Here is a 27,984-nt window from a genome sequence, read left to right as displayed (position 1 = left end):
ATTGTGTCTCTATACCCAGTATCAGCTGCAGGGATTGCATTTGACAGATGACAAATCATTGAGAAAAATGACACAATGAGGAGAAAGAAAATGAGATATGAATAAAAATTCCAGGCATCACATTTTAAGAGAGTAATGTAACTAAGCTAGACCTGCAATATTAAAAATAAAAAAATTAAAAATAAAAACCCGCGCAAACCTGTCGCTTTATCCTCTCTTCAAGTAACATAGGAAAAGGAATAAGGCAGGAATATGAGTCTCCCATTCTGATTAATATGGGTCTTGTGGAAGTTCAGAATCCAAAAGAATATAATTTATTTTTTCTCAGTTGACTTTTCCTTAGCAAACTACTACATGCAGCATCTCTCCCTTTCCTCTTTTCACTATACAGGATGTCCTTTCCCTTCTAATATAATGAAATGCCATAAAGGCTCAGAGGAGTATTTCTGCTAACATGAAGGTGCCATGCAAAATAGAGAATTTGTAATTTCACATTCTATTTTAGCAAACCCCTTATTTTCAAAGTGTTCTGTACCATAAGAAGACCTTCCTGAGCACTGAAATCCAGTGCACTTTTTTTTATGCTTCTGATCACTTGATCATTTATGTAAATATTTATGGAGTGAATATGTAGTCACTGATCACAGCAAGTAACCACTTCTGTTTTCTATTCAGTATTTTGTCTTCACTGGTGTGTTGGCAATGGTGACTTGTGCAGTCTTTCTTCGCCTCAACTCTGTCCTGAAGCTGGCAGTACTTCTCATCATGATTGCGATCTATTCTCTGCTGACTGAGACCATTTATGCTTCCCTTTTTCTGCAATATGACAACTTCAACCACAATGGAGAGTAAGTGTTCACAGCCCCTTTTAGGACCTGCTTTTAATAATGTAATGGGTCAAGTCTTGCCAGAATATACATGTATTGGATAGCACCATAGTTTAGTATGGAGTGATGGTTGCAAAAGGCAATGACTAATCCAAAAAGATTTATAATGTGATACTTTCTCAAGCTTTTTTATTAAAATGTTCATTTCATGAGGACATTTAAATATTGAGCAGGGTTTATCTCTTATGTCTCCCAGAGTCTATCCATGTTGCTAAAAATATGCATTACAGTGCATATTCATTGGTCACTTCTATTCTTGAAAACTCCCAAGGTACTGATTGAAACTCTCACCTGAATTTAAGAAAACAGGAATGAACAATTGATTTTTTTATGGACAAGGTTTTAACTGTATAAATTTCAAACTATAACTTGTAATTGTGAAAGATATAGGGAATTCAGGGATGACCCCATTTTGTATGAAGGCATTTGAAGGACAGACTCCTTCTCCCAGTCTTCCTTCCCAGTAAGCGGAATTGAAGAGGAGGACAGAAGAGCCACAGTAATTTGCAGAGTCAAAGGTACAACAAGTGTTGCAATAACTGAATCTCGAGCAGCAGTGATTTAGCTCATTCAGAGAAACACTTATTCTATCTTTGATACTTCATCAATTTAGTATTGCAGTTGCTTATGCATGTAAGTGCGTGCCAGATGAAGATCCTCAGAACGACAGAAAAGCATGGATTTTAGTGCAATTAGTTCTCACAACAGCCACATCTTTACACATAGTAAGGTTCTGCATGCATATATTTCCTTGCTAGCTTCCTACAGCAGCAAGGTAGTAAAGATTCGGGATGCAATTCCTTTTTCTAATGATAGTCATGCTCCTACAGACTAATGATATGACACATAGCATATTCACAGCAGAGCCCAGCAAATATGACAAATGGCAGTAAGCAATTGTTTGGCTAAGTAACTAGAAGTAGAAATCATTATCATTGTCTTTAATTTTTGTCACTAATCAAGCACGGCAAAGAAAGATTCTGCCTTGTGTGAAAATCTTAAAGAATTCAGAGTAGTTTCTATTCCCTGTGTCAATGAAACTCTCCACTGACTTTTATCACAGAAGAATAAGAAAGAGCCAGGAATATCTTCTACAGTAGCCAACAGCCCAGGACGTAGGGAACTCAGCTGAGATGCTCCACACTCAGGACAAGGACTTGAACTTCAGCGCTGACATTAGGGAGCATGAGGTTCAAGGCTGCATGCCCCGAAAGTTATGTTTTCTTAGCTATACCAATTACTTGAATAGAAGCTTTTGCAACTCTGTACAAAACTCATCTAGCTCATATATTTGTGGCTATAGCTACATTACCACAATATGCAATAACAGATGAGTTCATAACTAAGACCTTTCAGGCTGTTGCCCTTAGCCAATGTACAAGGGGGCATCCTGGAATGAAATCTTTGGGAGTTTGTATTTCAGACAAGTTCAAAAAGGGAAACATTTGAATTGCAAACTATTTGCAGATGATAAAGATGGTTTTTGCCTGTCTTTTGCTCTATACTGATGACTCAGCCCATAGTGGTACATTTCCTCACAGTAAATTCTTTGTTAGGCCTACAAAGTCAGTTCAGTTAGCTCTCTCACAAGAAGGTTTAGTGTTCATCAAGCTCTGCTCTTTCTCTGTCTAATTTCACTGTCATAGGAGTTCTACTCTGATGAATATAATCTGATCTTTTTTTCAAAATTACTATGGAAAATGGATACAGGGTCTGGACTTCACTTTATTCTTAGATCTCAAGGTAGACAGAAGAGTGTCTCAAAGTCTCTTCCAACTTCTACTCCTTGTTCACTCTTTTATGAACTTTTTTCACAACTTCAAGCTTTAAGCACCTCTTAACCATTTTCTCATCTTTCCTCATCTCCCTTCAACAAAATAATTGCCAAGTATCCATGTTCGATTCACCTCCAAATTTAGTTTCTTTCTCCCTTTTGTTTTACTATAAGATTGGCCCTACCAGTTCCCCAACCTCTTCATTTATGTCTTTTTCCCCCAGAAAACATGCCTTTTAACCACCCCCCTGATATTACAGAGATACTTACTTTCTTCAGTTTTGTCATCTTCCCACATAACTATAATTTCTCCTCACATGTGAAACCCACTTTACCTGCTCTGGACCCCTTTCACCTTATTTTGTCACACTTTCTTCATGTTCCACACACAGTATCTCAGCAATTTCATACAGCAGATTTAACATAGTCAGTACCTTCTTGGCTCGTCTTCATTGCTTTGCTTCTCTCTGCCAGAGTTTCTTTTACTTCCCCTGTCACAGGCAGACATTTCTTCTCTGCTCTCCTCTTTGTGGCTCAGTAATACCAGTCCTAATGACTGCTATTTTTTTGATTCTCCTTTGATCTGTAACTCCTTCCTTGACTCACCTGTCATCTTCTTCAAACCTTTCTCACAATACAGGGATGTTTAACTTTCAGCAAATATCTTGGGGTCCATCTTTTATCTCTAGGCCTATTCACTGGGCTTTTACTTTGACAATCTGGAAGTTTTGCTTTCCCAGATCCAGCATCAATCTTTCCCCATCCAGACCGCCACCTCCTGCACTCTGCAGGGGCTGTGATGTTCATGGTTGTTTACCAAGCTCCCAGGAAAAGAGAATGACTGACACACAGCTTGCATATCACATTTGAAAGAGAAAGACCATCCCCTTCTGTATACTTACCATAGGCTTCAATTTAGTTATTTAATACATTTGTCTCCAAACAGTGAGCACTCTAATTATACTCCTGTTCTCTTGAACTAATTATTGCTAAGTTAAATTTTCAAATACAGGGGATTTTTTAAAGAACAACAAAAAGTACCAGGGTGCATTATGAAATGAAACTTCTGAACAATTAAAACACTGACAAATCAATAACTGTATTTTACTTTGGATTTTTTTTCCAGCACAGACTTCCTGGGTACAAAGGAGGCATCTTTACTACTGATGGCAATGTTCCTTTTAGCCGTATTTTATCATGGTCAACAGGTAACGCAAACATTTGCTTTAACCATTCCCTATATCATTTGCAATTGCAGGATGTGACAATAATTACTTTCAAAATACCAACTGCCTTTTTATCCACTTGAGCATATGAACTTTAACAATTTAATAAACCATATGCAGAATCTGATTAAAGCAAGCCTACATCTGACACTGCCTAGCATTCTTAAAGAACATGTACAACATTATATTCAGCAATACGCAAGTTACATTACATTACATTTTCCAATAGAAATTAAAGGAACAAACGGGACTTCATTTATCTTTGGTACATGTACAGTTCCAGTGGCATCTGACTGCTTCAGTGCACTTGAGTAGGCATAAAACCAAAAGGAAGAAAGGGTATAACAAACAGTAAATAATAAAACTCCCATAATATAGCTTAGTATGTTCATAGAGGAAAAACATTAGAGGAAATGAGGAAAATTTGTGGTTAAGCATGAACACTAACTTCTTTGAGTCATGGACTACTTGCAAGGATCGTTTCATGTGGACCTAGATCATAACCAGGATTTAGGGTTCTCGGAGTTTTGGGATTGATATCCTCAAGGAGGAACTGAGAAACCAGGTATTACATAAATCCATACACAAGGCACAGGGAGAGTGAAGTATGACAAATTCAGATTTAAAACAAAAAAAGCATTGAGTAAAAGCTACCTAAAGCAGGGTGTTTCCTCCACAGTGCTTCTGGCTGGCAAGCTCCAGGCTGTTGCATGTCAAACATGCTGACTTTAGGCAGTTTCTGTTCACACAAAGACAAATGGGACCACTGTGTTAAAGAAAGCAGCAACAACTACCCTTAGATGTTGTCCTGCATGTTCAACTTGCTTAAAGATTTTCCCTTCAAGAGCATTAGGCTGATTAATACCAGCATTTCTCAATCCTAATTTGAGTGAGGCAATAAGAGAGGAATGTTGCTGTGATTAATGACACAATATTATACACTTTATTATAACATTACAATAAGTTTATAAGTTGTGCAGGTACCTACGGTCTCCATTCCTTCCATAGAAGAGCAAAAAGAAGGCAAGAATTCAATATTCTTGTAATTTCCTTCATTTTATCTTCTTTTTGAGGAAATGAGGAATGAATGAGTAGGAGAAGCAAGGGGTGAAATGTGCTTTGTGTCCACAGAATCACAGAATCACAGAATGTTAGGGATTGGAAGGGACCTCGAAAGATCATCTAGTCCAATCCCCCTGCCGCAGCAGGATTGCCTAGACCATATCACACAGGAACGCGTCCAGGCGGGTTTTGAATGTCTTCAGAGAAGGAGACTCCACAACCTCTCTGGGCAGCCTGTTCCAGTGTTCAGTCACCCTCACCGTAAAGAAGTTTTTCCTCATATTTATGTGGAACCTCCTGTGTTCCAGCTTGCACCCATTGCCCCTTGTCCTGTCAAGGGATGTCACTGAGAAGAGGCTGGCTCCATCCTCTTGACACTTGCCCTTTCCATATTTATAAACACTAATGAGGTCACCCCTCAGTCTCCTCTTCTCCAAGCTAAAGAGACCCAGCTCCCTCAGCCTCTCCTCATAAGGGACATGTTCCACTCCCTTAATCATCTTCGTGGCTCTGCGCTGGACTCTCTCTAGCAGTTCCCTGTCCTTCTTGAACTGAGGGGCCCAGAACTGGACACAATACTCCAGATGCGGCCTCACCAGGGCAGAGTAGAGGGGGAGGAGGACCTCTCTCGACCTGCTGACCACACCCCTTCTAATCCACCCCAGGATGCCATTGGCCTTCTTGGCCACAAGGGCACACTGCTGGCTCATGGTCATCCTGCTGTCCACTAGGACCCCCAGGTCCCTTTCCCCTATGCTGCTCTCCAACAGGTCTGCCCCCAAGTTGTACTGGTACATGGGGTTGTTCTTGCCCAGATGCAGGACTCTACACTTGCCCTTGTTATATTTCATTAAATTTCTCCCCACCCAACTCTCCAGCCTGTCCAGGTCCCTCTGAATGGCTGCGCAGCCTTCCGGCGCATCAGCCACTCCTCCCAGTTTTGTGTCATCAGCGAACTTGCTGAGAGTGCACTCTAATCCCTCATCCAAGTCATTAATGAATATATTGAATAGAACTGGTCCCAGAACCGATCCTTGCGGGACTCCGCTAGACACAGACCTCCAACTGGACTCTGTCCCACTGACCACTACTCTCTGGCTTCTTTCCTTCAGCCAGTTCACAATCCACCTCACTACCCGATCATCCAGACCACACTTCCCCAGTTTAGCTGCGAGGATGCTGTGGGAGACCGTGTCAAACGCTTTACTGAAATCGAGTTAGACCACATCCACAGCTTTACCATCATCTATCCACCGGTTTACGTCCTCATAAAAGGCTATCAAGTTGGTTGAGCAAGACTTCCCGTTGGTGAAGCCATGCTGAGTGCCCCTAATGATCCCCCTGTCCTTGATGTGCCTAGAGACAGCACCAAGAACAAGTTGCTCCATCACCTTTCCAGATTTAAGTTTGACAGAAAACAGTGTACTTTGAAACACCTTTATCAAGACATAAAGCCCATTTAGGGAACATATGCAACAAATAAGAGCTGAACATCCCAAATTTGGGATAAGCCTTATAATACTCTCAATGACTCTTAACATACACAAAGATACAAATCTAAGGGTTGGGAATCATCTAAAGTGAGAGTAAGTACTAAGAAAGAAAACCCTAAAGGAGTTTAGGTAGAGCAAGGATTAGGCAGAATCCAGGCAATGCTCTTCAGGATCAAAATTCTGAGAGTAAATGTCTGTCTTCTACATAAACCTGATCTGGGGTGTTTAATTCCAGCCCAGAGGCCTGTTAGCACAGCACAGTCTTTTTCCATCATTCCATAAAACAAGATGGCTGCATTCAAACTACCCTTGGATATTGTCCCTGAGATGTGCTACGTCCTGCATGTTCTCCCAAACGATTCACAGGGCCACTCTGTCAATTTAACAATATCCAGCAGTGTCCAGGAACATTTCCTTGTATTGCTTAGTTTCCTTTTACAGAGTTAACCTAAAGGTCTCTGTATAAATACAAATTTAAAATATATATAAAATTTTGTCCAGAGCACATTAAAAGAAGATCGCTTCAATAGTCTGAGTTGGTGGGGAGCACAGTAAATCCAATAAAGTTGTCCTCCAGCACAGCTTTGCTTCTCGCAAACTGCAAAAGTATTCTGAAGTAGAATAGCTTAAAACTTGCCTCATTCTAGGTGGATTTAAAAAAAAGATGACTTTTGTAAGACCAAGCTTATAGACCTTTAATTTCTGAACAACTAACTACTGTTCTTTATCCATTGTGATTTAAAGTTAATCCCCACTTTTGCACGTATAATTTTAAGTTAGATTCAAGAAAATGTTGTGTGAGACTGTCTAATCAGACTCAGAGCTTTCTTAAACTCTTACTTGCACTTCAGCCGATAAACCTCAAGGGTCTCTGGTGCTAAACCCATAATTAAAAATAGTTGTATTACTGTTACATAACATCAGACTAAATAGACTATTTCCCTGTTAGAAATCCAATTTCATCCAGAAGTACATCTTTTTAACACTAGTAATACATATTTTATAGCAGTGTTTCTGCAAGCTAAACTTGAGAAAATCACACGACAGAAATGTTGTGGATAATTTCGAGGCTAGACTTATTCTCTTATAAAATGTGTTCACTTACTACTTTATCTTTTTAATGAGTTAAGTAGAACATTTTGTATGAACATAAACTATCCCTTAAAACCTTATCAAAATACATTACCATATGCAGTCTTCTTTACTAGAAATAACATCTCTAGTGAAAACACACAATATAAGTAGCCTAATAACCCTCAGTGAAACCTTCTGCAATTACTTTAAAAGGGAAGGTTTTAACAATTGCAAAGAGGGAATAAAACTGTGCACAGCAGACTCAGTCCTTCCTCTTCCTCCACCCCAATTAGACCTAAAAAGAAGTGTTACAAAACAGAAGGCAAAATCCTCTCTGGTTTCTTTTAGATCGTAGATCTGAGTGTAGATCTTGCCTACACCAGATGAGTGTTCCGGTGTAGGCAAGTGTTGACTGACTGACTGGTTTGCTCCTCTGCTTCTGTGGATCTTTGGTACAAAGGAAGACTTGAACTTTGACAGGGAAGGCACAGACAGCTATGTGCCTAATAACCTCTGGATGTCGGGGCTGTAGGTTGGCTCTACAAAGCCTTGTGGGAGGAAAGAAGGACTGACATCCCTACATGGCAATTTATATGCAACAAGCATGATCCCCTGAACCTTCTTCATGCTTGGGAAAAAGGGGAAGAATGAGGAAATGCAAAGAGGAGATTGCTCAAATTGAAAGAGAAAAAGCGAGGAAGAGACATACCTAATTCTATTATGCTTCAGGCCTCTTCGTTACCCTTTCCATATTCAGATTTTAGTGTAGTGAAGAAAAGATATTGCTCATTTCGTCCAGAATTAGACTGTTTTCAGTGGTTTGAAGTTTCCCTTTTGGATGTAAATCCTCTTTTCTCATTCTCTAAAGAAAATATTCTGCCCCTCAAATGCTGATCCTTATCTTGCGCTTTCTTTGCATGTGGCAATTATCTGCAGAGAGGTTGGGTTGTTTAGCATTTAGAGGACATAGGTACTGCTAGGCTGTGTAATACACCTTCTCTATTTTCTTCACTCATTATTGGAATTAGGGGTGTTTCATAGAGCTACATATCAGGGCAAGAAAACCTGGACATTTCAAGATTTATGTTGCAGTCATTTTTATTGGCACCACTGTGCCCAGGAATATTTCTTTACACAATCAAAAAATAAACTCAAAACTCAATCCTTTATTTCTGTCAGTTTTAACAAATATCAGAATTTAGCAAAGCATCTTCTTAAAATTTTCTCTTCTCAAACCTCATATGTAGTACAGCCTTTTACCTCTGAACTGACAGTGTCATCTCAGTTGTCCACTGACAGTGCAAGAAAAGTATTTCATGTCACAATGTGATTATAAACAACCAGAATGACATCATCTCAACTGTAAAAATTAGCTGTTGCTATTCTCAGCTAGGTTTAGAGATGTGAAATTTTCCTGTACAGCAGCATAAAAAAATCAGCTGTGAAAAACTGTACTACAGTTTTTTGCAAAGCTCTTATTGTAGTGGCATTAGGTAACTGAATCATCAAAGAACTCAGAATCCACCAGCAGCTCCTGCTCCAAGCCAACCTGTAAAATACCTTTAGAACTCCTTGCAAAATTATAGTCAGTGTTGCCTTCTCAGTCAGCTGGTAGAGACAAAAGTCAGTTATGATCCGGTATGGGCTCTGTCACCTAGAACAAAAGGAAGGGGGAAGGAAACTGAAAAATGTTGAAAAAAGTTATTTAAAAAAACTTCTTCCTGACAGGTTTTCTGGTGCAATTAATTTAGGGAATTAACAGTCACAAGATAGAAGATCAAAATGCTAGAACTAGAAAAGAGATTAATTGTTTATAAAGGTGGCAATAGCATCCAGAGGGCAAGCAAATCATTGTTAAAATGCATACAAGCTTTGGAAGTTTATATCAAGCCAGGCTCACTTTTAGTTTTAGGAAGGAAAGCTCCCTGGAGCACAGTCAACCTGTAAGCACCCTTGCAAGGTACTTTGCATTTTCTTCTGAGCAGTTTGCCGTTGGTCACTGCTGGTGATGAAAAGTGTAGACAAGATGAGTCACTAAACAATGCCTGAACCCCCTCTTAGTCACTCCCACCCACTGCAGGCTTGCCCTTTACTTCAGCTTGGCAGGTGAGTTGTACCCCAACCACCTCCTTAATCCCAGCACCTTTGGGCAAATCATTTGATGTCTCTCCCAATTGTAAAATGCATTTATTTGCTGGTATATGCTTCTCTGCTGGGTGTTTGATTATCTCTGGTTAGAGCACCTCAAGCTTCACAATATATTTTCTCTTTCAGTTTACTGCGCACAGATATATTTCCATCATTTTCAATAAGGTCGTAGATTAAGAAGTCACCCCTTGTGCAAGCTACAGTATTACCTACCTTAAAATCTGATTAAAACTCTCCATCAGTGTAATGCACCCCAAAGTTCTGGCAGTGTTGGTCTTGTCCATGTGCTGACACACGTGTTTCTCAGGCAAACACCATGCTGTTTCGACATGTTCCCCACTTCAGCTGGCAGACGGTTGCCATTTATGTACATATGAATATGCATGTATATGTATATATGTAAAAATACACAATACATATATATATATGCATATATAAGCTGTGCTGTGCAGGAATCTTCCTTTCGTTCTGTATACATACAGCACTGAAAACCATTTAACTTTTGTTTGTGGCTGAGGGTATCAGGCACTGCCACTGTCTGTGCATGTACTAAATTGTGACTGCAGACTCTGGGTTCACAATACATCAGGGACAGAGTATTCAAGGGGGTATCAAATAGTATGTCTTTTACTATCTTTTAAAAGACTTAAATTTCAAATAACTGCATGTCCTAACAGTAGAAATGCCTCATTTTGGTGCCATAGATTCGAAAGTCTTCTTTGGGAGTGTGTTGGGTTGTTATATGTAGTTTTGCTGAAAGATGGTCATCCTCGAAAAGTAAGGTACCTGTCTCTACAAAGTGTTTAGAATGACCTTTGTGTTAATTTCTCATGAAACACATTTCATTTGAAAACACATGAAAAGGGGAACATATTTATTTCATACCAATACCACTGTCTTCCAGTACTTATCTTCTGTCTGACTCCATTATCTAATAAAGAGGTGTTTAAAAAGAAAATAATTTTGTGACATTTTATAGCCATAACTGTAATATGACCAATATTATTTTGCCCAAGATTCCTCTGAGATGCTCACCATACACAAGGCAAACAAATAATCTCTTTTTCTGGCAATGAAATCAAATTTTTTCAGTCAAATGTCTTCAGCAGCACTGAAGGCAGTTACAGGACAGAAGCAGCCTGCCAGGATGACAATACAATGTCTACTCTTATCTTGCCAGTTTTTATTTTTGCCTTTTTTTCTTTCTGGAACTACAGCTTGAATACACAGCAAGGCTGGATTTTCTGTGGCGTGTTCAAGCAAAAGAAGAAATCAATGAAATGAAGGAGTTAAGGGAGCACAATGAAAATATGCTACGGAATATTTTACCCAGTCACGTTGCCCGTCACTTCCTGGAGAAGGATCGGGATAATGAAGTATGTACCAGTTTTATTTCTGATACTTTTGTCTAATTAGCAAAAGAAAACCAGATCTGTTAGGAAATTGTTAGAACTTAGTTCTCAATAAGATTCATTACATAAATATTGCCCATATTTGTTACCTGATCCACATTAAAAAAACATTCACATTTTAAAGTAAAGGGTTCTGCACTTTTAGGACCACATCTGGAGTGGTGTTTCCAGGTTGAGGCTCACCAGTATGAGACACATGGACCTACTAGAGCAAGTCTAGTGAAGTGCCACCAAGACGATTAGAGGCACATGACATATGAGAAGAGGCTGAGAGAGCTGGATTCATTCAGCCTCTAGAGGAAAAGGCTGAAAGAGAATCTCATCATTGTCTTCAACTACCTAATGGGCGTTTATAAAGAAGAAAGAGCCAAACTCTTCTCCAGTGTGCAAGTGGAGGGATAAGAGGTGATGACATAAGTTGCAGGAAGAAAAATCCCAGTTAGATACAAGGGAAAAAAAATCCCTGGGAAAGTGGTCACTGCATCAGGGCTCAGAGAGTCTTGGAGATATTTAGCCCTCTACTGAACAAGGCCATGAAAGACTTGACCTAATTGACCCTGCTTTGAATGGGAACTCTATTAGATGACCTTCAGAGGTCCCTTCCAGCCTATGAATCTATGAAAATCTAGTATTCCTAAAAAAGATATGTGAATTTAACACAATGCCTGTGCAAACTTAAGATAGCCCAGTGTTGCAGAAGTATTATTACAGCCCTGACAGTTATTATGGAAGGAATCTGCACAACAGGCAAAACAGACCTGAGCCTTTTGCATCTTCAGACCCAAGAGAACATTTCTGACATTTAATATTGCCCCTGAATTGCCTCTTTAGGGCAGTTAACAAAATACCCATTGCAGAAACATAGTTTGTGTCTGTGGTCCTAAAGAGTGTAGTACACAAAGAAAAGCTTGATAAAGAAGTCTCTGGATACTTCTAAAAGAGTTTGAGGAGAGGTTGCTGAAGGTATAAAGGAGAGTTCAACATCTGTTTCTGGAAACAGTAGTAAGTCACTTACTCCTTATCTGAAATAAGGCAAATACCTATTATAATATTATCTGTGAATAAAGGCTATTATATGATGAAACTAGAATTTTCTCATGTTATGCTGGAAGTATCTTTTACAATGAAGAGGTGACAAATGTTGCAGGGTTCAGGTTGCCAGCACTGACATATCTGCTCATTGTGCAGCAAAAAGGAATCAAGGCTACCCTTTTCTAATTGTACATTTTGGAAATAGATGTAGCCAGACAAATAAGACTGCACAATGAGGAATCATTGTGTTCTGAAGATGTGATTTCAAATATCACCGAGGGAAGGATGACATAGTGAGAAGCTACAAAGAAAGGCACTTTAGGGATCAGCCTCTTGAGGAATTTTACACTCTGTGGGTATTAAGCTGCCATAAAAACATTGCTCTGCACATGAGAAAATGTGTGTGTGAAAGCAATCAGGTTAAAATGTTTCATTCCAAATGGAGCAGACCCTGACACCAGCCATGAGTGTGTTCTGGCATATCTGCGTTATGGATTTTCAGGGAATACGTGTCCTCTCTTACACATTCATTCACATACACTCACATGCATAATAATGTTCAAAAGCAAACAGATGCCCCATGGATCACTGCTGATGCTTCAATAATTTGCTACTGAATTCAATTCTACCGCCCCTGCTTTTTGTAAGGCAATTTCCAGAGTGACTATACTTGGGGATGATTTATGCATGAGCCAGCTGGCTGTAAGGTCTACCAGATTTCAGTACAATCAATCCTGCAGTTCATGTCTGGCCATTAAGTTAATTTCTCTGCTCTCAAAAGAAAAGAATTCCCAAATGTGTACTGTAAGCATTTTCTTATGGATGTATTATTTCTGTCTTGATGATTCTTACCAAAAATAGAAAATCTGAGCAGCTGAAGGCTCAGCCAGTTGTTTTCTATCTTCATGATCTAAGGAAAGAGTATGCCTGAGTGTCAATATGCTTCTCCTAGCACATATTGTCTAGTTTTCCATAAGCATCTATGAACTAATGTGTGCATTACTTTCTTCTATACCTATGAAAGGGAATAAGAGTGTCCTTAGAGTATGGCTACCATGACCCTGTAGGTGTTATTCAGTGAAAGAAAGTGTAAGGGCAGGAAGGGAATCAGTCATTTTTTTTCTCAATCAAAGCTTTGCAGTGTCCTTAGGAACTAGCAGAATTTTCCCATTTTTACTGTAAGACACATTATTAAAGAGTCTAGATAAGTAACAGCATTAGCAGCATAGCAAAGGGAAGGTCAGGGGTTCAGGATGCTTTTCTAGGGAGAAGCAGGATGAAGGAAGAGGAGCCTGAGGTGTTCACATTAGGTGTATGGCTTCCAGCAGTAAGTCCTTTTATCATGAGAGCAGAGCACTAAAATTTCCAAAACCCACTAACAAGGACATTGAGAAGCAACCACTCCAGGTCAGAACATCATAACAGAAGTCCCAGAACAGAAATAAAAGTATCTGCCATTGGGTAAAACTACAGAAGTTGAAGCTAGAAAAAAATTAAACAAAAGAGAATGCATGTGGTTCTGGTACATTAGCCACCAGAAAAGCATACCAGGAGTTGTTGGGGGGTGGTGTCCTTGGCATTTTTAATGTTGAAAATAGTTTTGTTCCTAAAAGTTTGTTTGGTTCAGAGAGGAACTGACTGCATTTTCACATATGTAATGACAGGAACTCATCCATAAATAAATCTGTCATTCAGTACACAAGTGATGTATATGAATAACATAAGTGGCAGTTTATCCCAGGGCATACTTTATCCTAACAGCCTTCTGTGTCCGATCTTTTATAAGCTGCTTTCTGTCCCCAGTCACCCTCCTCATTATCACCCTCACTTCTTTTTCTCCCTCCTTCCAAACCCTCATAGCAGAAACCTCTCCCAGAGTCAGGCAACCAAACGGCTCCATAGTCACCTTAGGAGAACCACAGTTTATCATAGAGTAAGGGCTCTCTGAAAGCCTGTGAATAAACAAACTTGTAAAGAGCTGCAGGAGTGTGAAGTATAAATTATCCACTTGAAAATGTGCTGAGAGGACTCCTTATAAAAAGGTCGTATTAGACATTTTAAATGGTCCCATCTGATCCCTGCTAATCAACAAATTTAGAAATATATTGTCAACTGCAAACATTTATGAGGCAGACTTAAACAATAAATAATAAACATTAGGTTCCTTTTACTTGACTAACAGTGTTTGATTCTCTGGTATTCACACCTGCAAATGAATCCTTCATTTCTTGAAGTGGTTCCCCTTATGAATCAAAATGAAAAATTGTATTTCATTTTTGCTGGTGTAGCCCCCAGACCTCAGAAGCAGAAAGAGCAGACTTTCAAAGAAAGGACAAACTCTGCATATAATCTCTGATAAAAAAGTGAGAGCTGTCAGCCTCCTCCTGTTGAACTTGGCTAACACTTAATGTACTAATGCTAACCTCAGATATTAAGATATTATGCACGGAAAAAATAAGAAACCTATTTTAATTGCAGCCAATTACATTCTCATCCCTATATCACCACTTCAACTCATTTTTCATCTTTGTTCTTTTAGGAATTATACTCTCAGTCCTATGATGCTGTTGGTGTGATGTTTGCTTCTATTCCTGGATTTGCTGACTTCTATTCCCAGACCGAGATGAATAACCAAGGAGTAGAGTGTCTGCGCTTGCTGAACGAAATCATTGCAGACTTTGATGAGGTAATACTACCTACTAGAGAAAATCTGATAGTGCTTAAACAATGAGTACCCAAATACCAAATATGTCATCCTAAATTATCAAATTTCGTAACTGTTCTGCTTCCAATAATTGTCTAGTATTTTTACTCCCATTACAATTGTGTATTTTGCTTTTTTGTGCTTAGTCTTGCCAAACTTTGGTCTGAATGACCTAGTGAGATAGTGACTGAAATCAAGAGTTACTCGAGTATGAACATGCATAAATAAAGGCACAATCTGCTCCAGCGTATCTAGAAGTACAATATGCCTTAATTCTGTAGAAGAAAGAAGGATGAAGATATTTGCAACAGTTCTGGAAGTAGCAGTCTAAATCCAAACAGATAAGGATATTGTTTTGAAGACATTGGTTGAATGGACTCAATGAATGTTAAAGGTAAAACAGTGTCAAGTTAATGTGAAGCACACAGCTCAGAATCAAATGATGGGTAGAGAATGAAAGGTAGTGACATATTAACTGAGAAGACTTGTCTGATCATACAGAGGTAAATGAAGTATACAGATGTTATACAGAGGTAAATGAAGTAAAGCGGTTTGCTTTACTGAGGAATTCAGAGGTGAAGGGAAATTTTCTTTAAACTGAAAGGACATAGAAAGGAAAATGAATTTATGATCCTCAATGTAGCTATTACCAGGTTGAAGCAAGGAAAACCTGGAAAGTGAAGAGGAAGTCAGGAGCAAGTTGCATACTTGGTATTGCATGCTCTGCCAACTAGTTGCTAAGGAAGCTTAAGAGCTTAAGAAGCTCTTTGTCCTGTAAAGAGCCCAAGAGGAACTAAGGGGACAAAGGATACACCAATGAAAAGCTTTGAAAAAACTTTAAAACTAGGAAGAGTGCAAAAGTAAGACCAAAATTACCTAGCATGGGGAATTTTAACCTGTACACTGCAAGCAGTTTTCAGAAGTGTGTAGCCCTCCTGAGCTCCCCGAGTGGTCAAAGCAGAATCTGAGCCATGTCTACTCAACAGTGAGATTGGATCTGTGTGCCAGACTGGAATGGTTCAGATAGAAAAGGGTGGGGGAAAGGGGGAGGTGGAGGTGGCATCATTGGTCTGTGACTCTGTTTTTGGATAAGTTATTTAAAGAGAAAGTGGAAAAAAGACATCCTTTTCAGAATTCTGCTGATTAACACAACATTAGTACTAAACTGGGCAGCAGGGAAGAGGGCACATGGATAGCAAGAAATCATCGAGAAACAGTAAAAATTCCTACCCAAGAAAGCCATGTTTTGTTTAATCTCTGTTTATCCCAAGGAATTTTTTAATTCATTTCTGTATTGTGGTAGAGTATTAACTGGAGAAGTGATGAATGTCTTGTCAGGTTAAAATTAAGATGCAGTTCAAGAAAACATAATTTGTTGCCTCAAAAGGAGCTGGATCTGGATCTCACATCCCACATGAGCTATGTAAACATGGAGCAATTGTCTGAAACAGAGAAGGGAAAAACTCCACTTAGGTTATGGTTTGAAAGAAAGATAATATCTTTTACCACTTTGGCTCTCAACTCAAAAAATATTATCAGAATGCAAAAGATTGAGTTATTGAGAGAAGACAAGAAGGAATACTCAGTCTTTGCATCTGGACCAGGATTCTGCCCATAGATTATGCATACTGAAAACTTTTTCCAGAAAACTTTTTCCAGAAAACTAAAGCATTGGCAGAGTTCAGACCTCTCCGGGGTTTAGAATACAGCTGAATGAAGATTCGAGAATCAGTGTCTTTTTTTTTTTTTTAATTTATTTAGTTCTGCCTCAGTCCTACTCTAAACACCTCTCTCTCTGAGGATCTAGCCTAGAGTTTTTGTTTTAGTTTGTGTTTTTTGTTTTGAAAAGCAAATGTCTCCAAGGGCTTCAGAGTAAGGTACTGGAGGAAAAGATGAAAGTGGAAAGCATATGACTGAGAAAAAGAGATTAGGAAAAAAATATTTTCTTTTTTTTTTTTAATTCCATCCTGAGCAGCAAGTACCTAAGGCCTCTCACAAGTTTTGAAGAATCTATTTTCAATTTACTCCTCTGGTAGAGGTTAGGTTATCTTCATTTCATAAGTGGAAAAAAAGTGCACAAGTGGGTAATTGACTTTCCTGCATTATTTTGAAAAGAAAGATAACAGTTCCCATGCCAGAAGCTAGAACCTACACATGAACCCAGATCAGGGTCATAACTTCACCTTCAACCCTCCTCATCCTGGGCATCTTCATGGGGAATGTTCATAAAGTGGTAGCTCATAAAAACTGGACTAGGGTTAAGATTACCAAAATCTGAGAGACAATGAAATTGAGAGTTTATCCATATAATTGGTCAGACACTAAAATTACTAGTGGGAAATACAAGAACTCACAGGGGATGCATCCCTGTGCATTTCAGTGGAAAGCAAAACTACTCTTCTATGAGAAGAGCTCTGTAAGGTGCTAAGTTCCTGCACTGCTTTCCCTATAGGTGTAAATATCGGCTTCTTGTCTCTGAGATCTTGCACAGCTGTCAGCATGCTTCTTGATTAATAGTTTTGTTTTTCTCTCCAGATCTGATTAAAATGATTATGGCTCAAACTTAATGCAAAGCCTATTGCTATGAATTAATTTCAGTTATTTCGTCATGCTCATTTGTGTAATCTTCACAACAAAATTCCATTGCTGCTGTGACAGTTACTGAAGACAAGTTTTTCATCAGAAGACCTAACACAATGTTACATTCAGGCCTCTAACACCTGCTCCCTAATTAATAAAGGACCTAATTAGGGACTGTATTATGTCCCAGACATGTTTATTTGAATAATAAGTATGTTCTTGGTACGAGCAGTAAATGAAATTATGTGATCCCCTGCCGACTGCTAACCTACTTCCAGCATGGTCATGCCATTAGTTTATTTTGTCTAAGCAATCTGAAAGGTGGTATGCCAGATAGAACAACTGAAGTGAGTAATCCTACCCCTGGAAAAGAAACCAGAAGTTATTTCAGATACGGTGTTTCAGGGCCAGTAATGTTTCCATGTAACTATTGACTGACACTACGTGATGCCACTATTCCTTGTTTTTCATGACGTTTCTTGCCAAGATTTGCTGCTGTCTCAATACAACCCTGGAAGCAAAATGCAGATGTGCAGCTTGACAGCACAGCAGATCTGTTAGCCATGGGAAAACTTTGGTTCTCAGCATCACCACTTAGGGACATGGTTTAGTGGTGGACTTGGTAGTGTTAGGTTAATGGTTGGACTTGATGATCTTAAAGGTCCTTTCTAACCAAAATGATTCTATAATTCTATGATTCTACGATCACATGAATGCCTCTGTAGAGATACCCAAAGGTAGAAGTCTTAGAACAGGAGTGTAAGACATTGGTACCTGCTGCCATTTGATATATCCTAGGTGATTTGAAACACCCATATTGTCAGGTCCAATACTGCACCTTCAGAAAAGTAATGCTGTTCTGGAGCAAGCCATTGGAGGTTTTTCAGGGAAGCATGCTCTAGATGACACTAGACAACTATGTTTAGACAACTGAATTGAGCTCCTAATCTCAAATCAGATTCTACACTGTGAGGCCCCTACTTTCCTTACATAAACAATAGTTCTAGGGATGCTCAGTCCATAGGGCCAGGAAGATGTTTCTGAATGAAAGCAGTCGTAAAAATACAAATTGACATAGTTGGAAAATGTGATAGGTGCATGATAAGGAGATCGGGGCTATTTCTTGCTTCTTTTTAGAGGAGTTTCCTTGTTACTACAAAACAGAAGGCTTACAATCCAGATCTGTTATTTTGTTTTCCAGGTAATGGATCTATGTTAGAGAGTCAAAGACAGTCAAACAAAAAGTAGTGAACGGTGGAACAGAACCTGCCACCAACTGCATGGGGTAGGAGCCCACAGAGGAGTCAGGTTGTGACTGCGTCTTTCTTAGGGAGCCGGGGGAACCTGGTCCAAAAGTTGGTCTTGTGGAGTAGGTGATTGACTGTTCTCAAAGCACAGTCTTTACTCGGGTTTTTTTTCCCCTGATGGCTCACAAATCTGTTGTTTTCCAAATTATCCAGGCTTTCTGTTGACTGAGGCAAAAAGGGAGGTGTTGGTTTCTGGACTGACAAAAGGAGATTTTTTTTTAACATATGGCATCATTATAGAATACAATTATGTATAAGTTCCTATTTTGTACTCAAGCACAGAGGTGCTGACAGGAACAGTTCATACATCAAAAAAACAAACATGAACATTGCAAATCTACTTTTATAATTACCCATTTTAATATGACTGTAGTCTTAAGACACATACAGGGCTAAACTCCCATTCTGAGAGATGTTGCACCAAAAAAATATTATTGGAACATTTCTCCTGAAGATTATGAGTCTTGAAGGATTTTTTTTAATGTAATATTCTTTCTAGCCTTTTAATATATCCTTTATGTATCTTAATGATGTTAGAGTTGGGATTCGTGCTTTAATAAGAGCTTTCCAGTTCATGGGCTCTTTCCCCCCCCCCATTTTCTTTTATCCTGCAATGATTTACACAGTGTTTATGACAACAGATTTTCATATATCATGTTGCCACAAATAGGGATTTCAGCAGAACACAGGATCCTGCTTTCAGACTTTGCTGATTACTTTGCAATCGTGTGCCGTGTCCTGGAACATTCTCTTTTTGTACTACTTTGTACATGTTTCATTGTATGGGTATATCCCAGGGTCTGACCTCCATATAACCTTGGCTGTACATGAATTGCGGCATCAAGCCATTAGTTGCTTTTCAGATACCAACCACATTGTAGTGTTTGAAAATGTTCCCTGGACTGTCTTGGTAAATTAGCAAGCCTATTTAAAATGTCGTTAACAAACAGCAGCTGATTTAGGACTGAGTTGGAATACCTTTCCCTAATATCAAAATCCATCATCCTGTCATACTGTGAAGAAAGTAATTGGTAAATAAGCCGTTATTCGAAGAAAGAAATAAGCTATCTAACAGACAGGGTAAAGCAGAAAAAAATAGAGATTTGGAAACAATAATGAATGAGAAGAAAAAAGATAACTTGAGATTATTTATTCTAAATTGCCTCACAGCCAATAGGTTCATTCTTTCTTGAAAAGAGTAATTTTAGATATTTATTATATGTTTTAAATTACTGTGCTGTTTGCTGTTGCTTCGAGCAACCATCTCAAAATGAAAATATAGACTATTTTTAACCAAGACCATTTTCTCCCCTTGCCCACACACCTGCTGCTCTCAGGCTGCTCACAAAAGCAGAGCTACAAGAAATGATCTTTTTCTTTAACAGAGCAGTTGGAAAAGCTGCCCTCATAGGAAGGAAATGTAGATAATGGGCTTTTCTGGCAGTTTGAAGAAAAATGAGAAGCAGGTCAAGTTTTTGGACTTTCCTGACTTGGAGGGGAGCCATTAACCATATGGCTTTGTATTCCCTGTGCACAATGCTGTGCAGCCTCCCATTAGAGACAGATGGTGTGATATCTGTACACGAACAGCAAAGCTTCCAAGAGCACAGCGCTCCAGCTGACGTACACTGTGGTTAGTTCAATGGCAGGGGATATTTCATGTTATGCCTTTGGTATGTTTCTCCCTTTGAATGAAATAATCCCTTTAGTTTTTAATTGACAGGAAACTCAAACCCACAAGATGGAAAAAGAATGCATGACAGTGTATAAAAGAAGGAGGAAATGCTTCATTAAATTTTTGCCTGATCACAGCAAGAATTTTTTTCATTCAAATCCCAATTAAGTTGAGCCTTTAGAACTGAAAGTTTGAAATTCCTTGTGTCTGTGAACTGTTTTTTTTCTTCCAGGACTTCCTAACCATATTGATACCTAAATTTATTAGATATCATAGTGTCTATCATGAAGTTTCCCAGGGTATTTTGGTATTAATATCAGCAATACACATTTTTAAAGCCCGTGATGAGGTGATATGTGCTCATATTCCGCATAAAGATCTACTGTCATTGATAGAGCTCACAACTTGAACTCTGATTATATCTCTAAAGGAATGTAAGGCTCCGGCTTCTGTTTCATGGAAAGTCCTAAGTTAAACTGTGAATTATGGACTTGGAATAAGGACCAAACTATCATTCCAACTCCACTCAGTGCTTTAGTCACTAGACTAACTTTATTCTTCCTCTTGCAGTTTCTTAATCTGACAAGTTCTTTATGTCTACTTAGCACCTATAGCTATCCCAAATAGACACAGGTGTTTAGCACTTCCCTTTGGTTCCCTGTATTTTTTGTAGAAGGGGAAAATACATAACAAAAGTGCAGACTGAATGACCCAATGGACATATCAGTGTTAGCTCTGACAGTAAATAGAGGGAAGCATGGGATACAGGAGGACTTGATATCTCATAGAGGTTCTTTGGAGCCATCTACCTCCATCCATTGACTGTGTAAGATGGTTAAAATTGTCATATTAAGTGGAGTGAATTCCCTTTAACTGGTCTCATCACCTGAATTGTTGCTGTAGCAGCACTTTATTTGTAAACAGAGTTCCTCCAAAAGAGATTTAGGAACACTTTAGGTCGACTTATATTCATACATACATACGTAGAGAGTTTGTCTTCACAAATTTTCGGTGATTATACCTCAGGTATAAAACTGCATTTGAGTCAGGCTGGAATATGCATGTCTTTTATTATCCATTTTGTGATCTACCAAACAGCTTTACAGAGCACAGCAAGATTAACTTGAATGTACTCTGTGAGTAGATGATGTTGCAAAGAGTCCCAGCTCAGTATGCCCCAGAACCCAACTGGAAGATACCATGAGCATAATGATTCATTTTGATATCTGTAGAAGCATTTTGCACTAAGAATTACAGAAGTAACAGTGGTTTTTAACATATGCTTTAGTTACTAGGTGAAGAGAGATTTCAAGACATTGAAAAAATTAAAACGATTGGCAGCACATACATGGCTGTGTCAGGATTATCACCTGAAAAACAGGTAAGAGAATAGTCTTCTTTAAGAAGCAAAGCCTTTCACGTGTCCCACCATTCATATTAGAGAATATTAGTGTTATCTTTCTGATGTTCATAGAGTTGTCTTTCCTCAAAGAAAATAGAGATTTGGGGCTTCTGGCAGACAACAGTTGCACTTCTTGATGAATTGAAATGCCATCTTGTGCTTGGAACAAGAACCATATGGATTCTTTCCTCAAATTTAGGTTTATAAGAGAGAAAAAAATCTCCTTTCAATCACACTGATGTGAATCTAGAGCGGGTCTATGTATATCTTCGGACACAAGCTAAAGTTACCACTGTAACTCAGATCAGAATCTGGCTGACAACCTCCAATAATCCATAAAGAGAGAGGATCTGTTAACTGACAGCATACTTATGCAAGTGTAAGGTTGCATTTATACATTTTTGTGATGATGTAGTTGTATATCTAGAGACAGCACAATAAACTACATATCAAAAAGAAAGCAGGCTCATCAGTTCAACTGAAGAACATCACAAAGCCCAAAGTCTGCATGCTGCCCTCATTGCAGAGGTGCAAACCAAGCTGGGGGAAAAATCAGCCACAGAGGACACGTGCACAGTCACAGCCATAAACCTCAGATAAGTCAGTTGAGAGAAATCCATTCATAATTACACCCAAGGATATGCCTCAAAGTGGGGTCTCCAAAGGAATAAGATGAGGTTCTAAAATACATCTAGGGAGAAGTTGGCTGTTGCTGACTTCTGTCTTGCTTGGCAGCCGGTGCCTCTCCCCAAGGAAGAGCACCACAGAAGAGGGTGTGCTGCCCCAGATCAACTGCAGAGTGGGAATCAGATCTGCCCACGTTGATTGCAACTGCCAGAAAAGCAGAAGCCAGATTATCGTGAGCTTTATAAACTAGAAAATTTCCATTGTTTGTTTAGAACACATTATAAAACTTGTGGAGTGTAACTAGCTGAGCATCTCCCACCTACAGAGTAACAAGTGATGCTGAGAGCTAGAAATCCACAAAACTAGGCATGTATGAAGTTTTTGTTTGTTCCACCTCAAAATCCTTATGTCCAGAGATGAGCAAAGAAGGACTGAATATCAGGGAGGTAGCTGGTTATAGCTACACAGCTCCTAACCGCTTCTTTTGACTCTTGATGTGGGTCAAAATTGAAAGGGGGAAAATCTTTACTGCATTTCCAAGACTGATTAACTCATCATTTTTCTTGAACTATAACAGCCTAATGGAATTTTTTGTATGTTTTAAATATACTTATCTTCATACATATATGTCTATCACCTTGTCAGTATCTAAGAGGTGAGGGCCGTTGAGGGAGATTGGCACACTGTGAGCTGAATGAGGCTGAGAACAAGGACTGAGCATGGTGTGAACAGAACAGGGTGACGCCAGGGAGATAGTTATTTCAGGAATAAACACTGAAGATGATGAAAATTGCAAAAAGCTGGACTGCATGTTGCAGGGGGGGGGGCCTTGCAATGCTTCATTCCTATGGACTGGAAATTTGTTTGATGAAAGAATTACCTGGCTTCAGAACAGATGAGATGACATCATACCATTATCAGGCCAAAACCATGGCTGTTCCTTACTCCACTGCCTACTCAGAGAAACAATTAAGGAGTTCCCTGTCCTCCCTTGAGAGTCTCTGCCACACCATCTGCTCTGTTGGTGGGGAAAACCAAAACCCAATCCTGGTCCCCATCTGTATCTTGACTGCCCTGCAGGAACAGGAACCCAGGGGAAGGAGCAGGGAGTGACTTGACTGCTCTAAGCAAAGGCAATTAATGAGTTACAGAATAGCCTTTTCTCTCCCATTTAAGCAGGCTGCCTGTCTTGCCCTGTTGTTCCTGTCACTATTCCATCCCTGAGAGCACTGGAATCGGTGCTTTTCCTGGATGACAGTTTCAGCAAAGGAGAATTATGCCTTTAACTTCTTTTGCTCTACTTCTTGCTTACGTGGGTCATCCCTGGTTCTCTACACTTTTTGTCGCTTGCACCTAAGCTAACTCAATCGTCTCTATACTTTCTTTCTCAGCCTTAGATAGGTTTCACATGCCTTATTAACTCCCATGATTGCCTTCAGATTATTGACAGGTACTTCTAGCTAAGCTTCTCTGTATCCAGGTATACAAGTGTTCTAATATAAATGGGAAGCATTACCATTAATGATACCCTACTTCTTTTGGATCTAGTGTGTTGAGACTGTTCTTATAAATTCTAAATTCAGATACTAGAGATGATTGGGATGGGTGGGAGCTGGGCAAACTGCAAAACCTTTCTAACATATAGGTTTGTAACTTACTCCTCAGCAATGTGAAGACAAATGGGGGCATTTGTGTGCTCTGGCTGACTTCTCCATAGCTCTGAACGAAAGCATACAGGAGATCAACAAGCATTCATTTAATAACTTTGAACTCCGTATTGGTAAGCATAGTTCAAACATGAGAATTAAAATATGGTTTTGTCTGCAAGGATCTGACTCTGTAAGTGCTCTAACTCTGCAAGTGCACCCCAGGAGTATTGCAAAGACATGTACAATTTAAAAGACTCCAAATACTGTACACCCTCTTTTCAAATTGTCTTAATCTCAGGCAAAGTTAAAAATAAGAAATATTCTGTTTGCAGAATATGGGCCCTGATTTGGGGACTGCAAAAGTTCTAGGGTTTAGTGAAATGTGAATACACAATTAAGCTACTGTCTTCAGCAAGTCTATCCAAAAGCCCATAGGTATAACACGAAAAGTGAACTGAGAAGCCCAGACCTAACCCCAAGCTTGATACTGGCTTGCACAGTCTCTAATTAATCTCCCTGTCAGATTTTTCTTCAGTAAAGGAGTAATAGTATCTTATCCTAAAACCTGCATGTAGTACTTTGGGTTTGCACAAAAATTGAATTCCAGTTCTGACCTGACCTGTCCCAGTGGCAGCAGCTCTGAATTGCTGTGATGAGGAACCTATTATCCAGGATGGGATATCCTGGATGTCTAGGAGGATGGGACATGAAAAGATGGCCTGAAGATATGGCATGTGGCAGGAGCAAATCTGATGGCTTTGCATGCTGACTGGATCACTGGCCAAAATCAAAAACCATCCAGGAGAAACATGTCCTATATAGACAACCCTGCCATAAAAAACCTGAAGTATATTCATCAGTCACAGCATGGAGGGTCGCAGAATCATAATCTGTGATCTGCATTTCCTAACAGTTTTGAACAGAAGACTCACAGTTCCCAAGTTTTCTCAGGGAACATGCATCCACTCTTAGTAAGTATGGATCACTTGCAAAGATTTCTTGGAGCTTGAATGTAACAGTATTTGGAAACAATTGTTATCACCAATTTTTTAAAATATTCTTTAAAAAACTCTAAAAAACTAAGATCCTTTTCCAAAATATGTGCCTTTCACTATCACTAAATGTATTCTTAAATCACTGCTGTAGAAAAAAATAGTCTCTTCTATATTATTGCTTGTCTTGAATTTATGCAACAATCTTACAAGATACAGTCTTTCAATAACTTTGTAGAACACTTTAATTTTCTCACTTCATGGAACATAAGAATATAATTCCTTGACCGTATAGCACTAACAAGGTTGCCTTCAACAACCGTAGACCCAGAAAGATCCTTCTAAAGAGTTCTTTCCTACTACATAAGAATCAGTTTGCAGGATCTTTGGTAATAGTGCGCAAAATACAGATGATACATAAGTACTGTGGTTCCACTGTAATGGACATCCTGTAAAATAACTCTGTGGATATAACTTTTCATGTTTTCTAGTTTTCTGGCCTTTTTTCTTCCTTTCTTTGTATATACACTTCTTCCTTAAGATTAGAGATAAGTGTAGATGAACCAGGCTTCATCTGGTTCTTAAGTGCAAATATACTTTTCAGCCATTCTTGTCTAACTAGCTAACTCTTCTAATTTTTTTTTTATTTTTTAATAGGGATTAGCCATGGCTCTGTTGTAGCAGGAGTTATCGGTGCTAAGAAACCCCAATATGACATCTGGGGTAAAACAGTTAATTTGGCAAGTCGAATGGACAGCACAGGTGTTAGTGACAGAATACAAGTGCCTGAAGAAACGTATCTGATCCTGAAGGACCGGGGATTTGCCTTCGACTACCGAGGAGAGATTTACGTCAAAGGTATCAGTGAACAGGAAGGAAAAATCAAAACATATTTTCTTCTAGGAAGAGTTCAACCAAATCCTTTAATCTTACAACCAAGAAAACTGACTGGACAGTATTCATTAGCAGCTGTTGTATTAGGACTTGTACAGTCTCTTAACAGGCAAAAACAGAAGCAAATCCTTAATGAGAACAATAACTCTGGAATCATAAAAGGACATTACAACCGGAGGACTTTGCTCACTCCTGGTGGATCTGAGGCAGCAGCCCAGGCAGAGGGGACTGACAAAACTGAATTGCCATAATCAGCATTTTGTTTGTGGGGGGTTTTTTTGTATTTCTTTTATATATAAAAATAAATATACAAATAAAAAGGGTTTAATTTTTTTTAGAAGAACTGTGATTATTTTCTGGTGTTATATTTCTATGAGATTCAAATTCCTACATTTTAAGAAATGGTGCCAGCATCTCACCCCCCCGCTGTGATTAACCTCTGAATGTCCAGACACAATAGCTGTAGACCACCACTCTGTTGTTACCTCAGTTACCTGTACAAAGGATCAAGAACAAACCTCTGATTGAAGAGATTAAGAATATAGGTTTGTGTAGGGAGTTAATCATGGGAAAAGGAGGCAACACTGTCCACATTTTTTGGGTGAAAGCAAAGGTAGAAGGAGATTGAGTAGGTTCTTCTCACCTTTAGTTACCTTCATGTAGAGTTATATGCACTTAAGCTAGTTGCCTGGTGTTCATAACAGAGAGGGGAAAGCTAGTCAATACAGATAAAGGATTTTAAGGTGTATCTATCTGGGAGATAGATGAGGTGGATCTTACCCTACACCTACTGATCCATTGAGTCCACTGGCTGTGGGCTGTTAAAACAGCCTAAGGCATTCTCCTTACCAGTGGGTGACTGCACTATAGACAGATAAATTGCATGTCGGTATCCACCTGACCTCTTGCACCCACAGCAGGAGGTCAAAGCTCTTCCGTAGGCACTATGTCATATCTGTCAATCCCATTTGGAGGGCTCAAATGCACTATGACTAGACTGGCACAAGACACCTATGAATGGATGACAGAATTAGACCTTGATGACATGTCTGGAGCCTACAACTGAGTTTATTGTCCAGTCAAGGAATTAATCAAATTCTCTGGAGTCACTTTCGAGAGCTTAGCCTTTAACCCCATCACCAATCTGTGTTTTTACTAAAACAAGAGCTCTCTGAGGCTGTAAAATGAGTACGTGCTGAAGTACAGTAAGAGACAAAGCTCACCGCTAAACTCCTGCTCAGTTTCCTCAAGAGGGACAGAGGCTAAGACTGAGGATACCCCAAATTATTTGTGTGCCAGCACAGAGACAGTCCTGCTGGGATGCTACAATGGCACACCTAGGTGTTACAAGCTCTGCATCAAAAGCAGGATAAGTTTTTTGGGGATGGCTAATCAGGTTCCTCTTGGTAACACTGAATATATAACACAGGTTCCTATGTGAGTCGGTGCCATGTTTCATACTGAGCGGTGAAGTGCACAAATGAACCTCTCATCAAGTCTGTATGCTCAAAGGAGCTGAGTTTGTGTCAGTAAATATTATCTTTAAAATAAATCACAGATGGAAGCAGAAGAACCTGTAAGCACACAGCAATCCCCAGACAAGACCCTACACAACCAATACAGTGCAACATGTGGATTCTTTGTAAACAGGGGCCTTGCTCTTTACAGGCTGTTACCCAGCCTTTCATTCAGTCCTTAATGAAAACTAGGGTTTCTTGAGAGCATCACCACTGGACCAGACACATTTTTATAAAGATGGCCAATATGGCTAGGAAATCTTGATTCCTACATTTTACGAGACACCATTTTTTACTAACAAAAGAGGCACGAAAATGATAGTGTTTAATTGCAGTAATACAAAGATTTCATTGTAAAATAGCCTGGTGAATGGGTATGTGGAGCAAAATTTGAACAGCTGAGTGCTGTCTTCAGAAATAGAAAATAATAAAAATGAACAAATGTATTTCAGAGAAAATTGTATCACTGAAGGACGAGTGTGAGCACAGAGAGTAGGGCAATCTGAGATGTTACACCCGGTGATGATCT

At 39.2% G+C, this 27,984-nt stretch overlaps 1 protein-coding gene across 1 annotated transcript in view; it reads left to right on the top strand.

Annotated features, from left to right (window-relative positions):
* Window positions 1-26,189, top strand: part of ADCY8 (adenylate cyclase 8) — a 145,874-nt gene extending 119,685 nt beyond the window's left edge. The window contains 7 exon segments of the mRNA XM_068396186.1: window positions 676-854; window positions 3,788-3,869; window positions 10,882-11,040; window positions 14,648-14,794; window positions 21,663-21,755; window positions 24,069-24,183; window positions 25,702-26,189. Of these exon segments, the coding sequence (XP_068252287.1) occupies window positions 676-854; window positions 3,788-3,869; window positions 10,882-11,040; window positions 14,648-14,794; window positions 21,663-21,755; window positions 24,069-24,183; window positions 25,702-26,189 (1,263 nt within the window).
* Window positions 26,190-27,984: the final 1,795 nt, after the last annotated feature.

The sequence above is a fragment of the Nyctibius grandis genome, chromosome 3 (genome assembly GCF_013368605.1).
Source record: "Nyctibius grandis isolate bNycGra1 chromosome 3, bNycGra1.pri, whole genome shotgun sequence".
NCBI lineage: Eukaryota > Metazoa > Chordata > Aves > Nyctibiiformes > Nyctibiidae > Nyctibius > Nyctibius grandis.
This window is presented reverse-complemented; position numbering and strand designations above follow the sequence as displayed.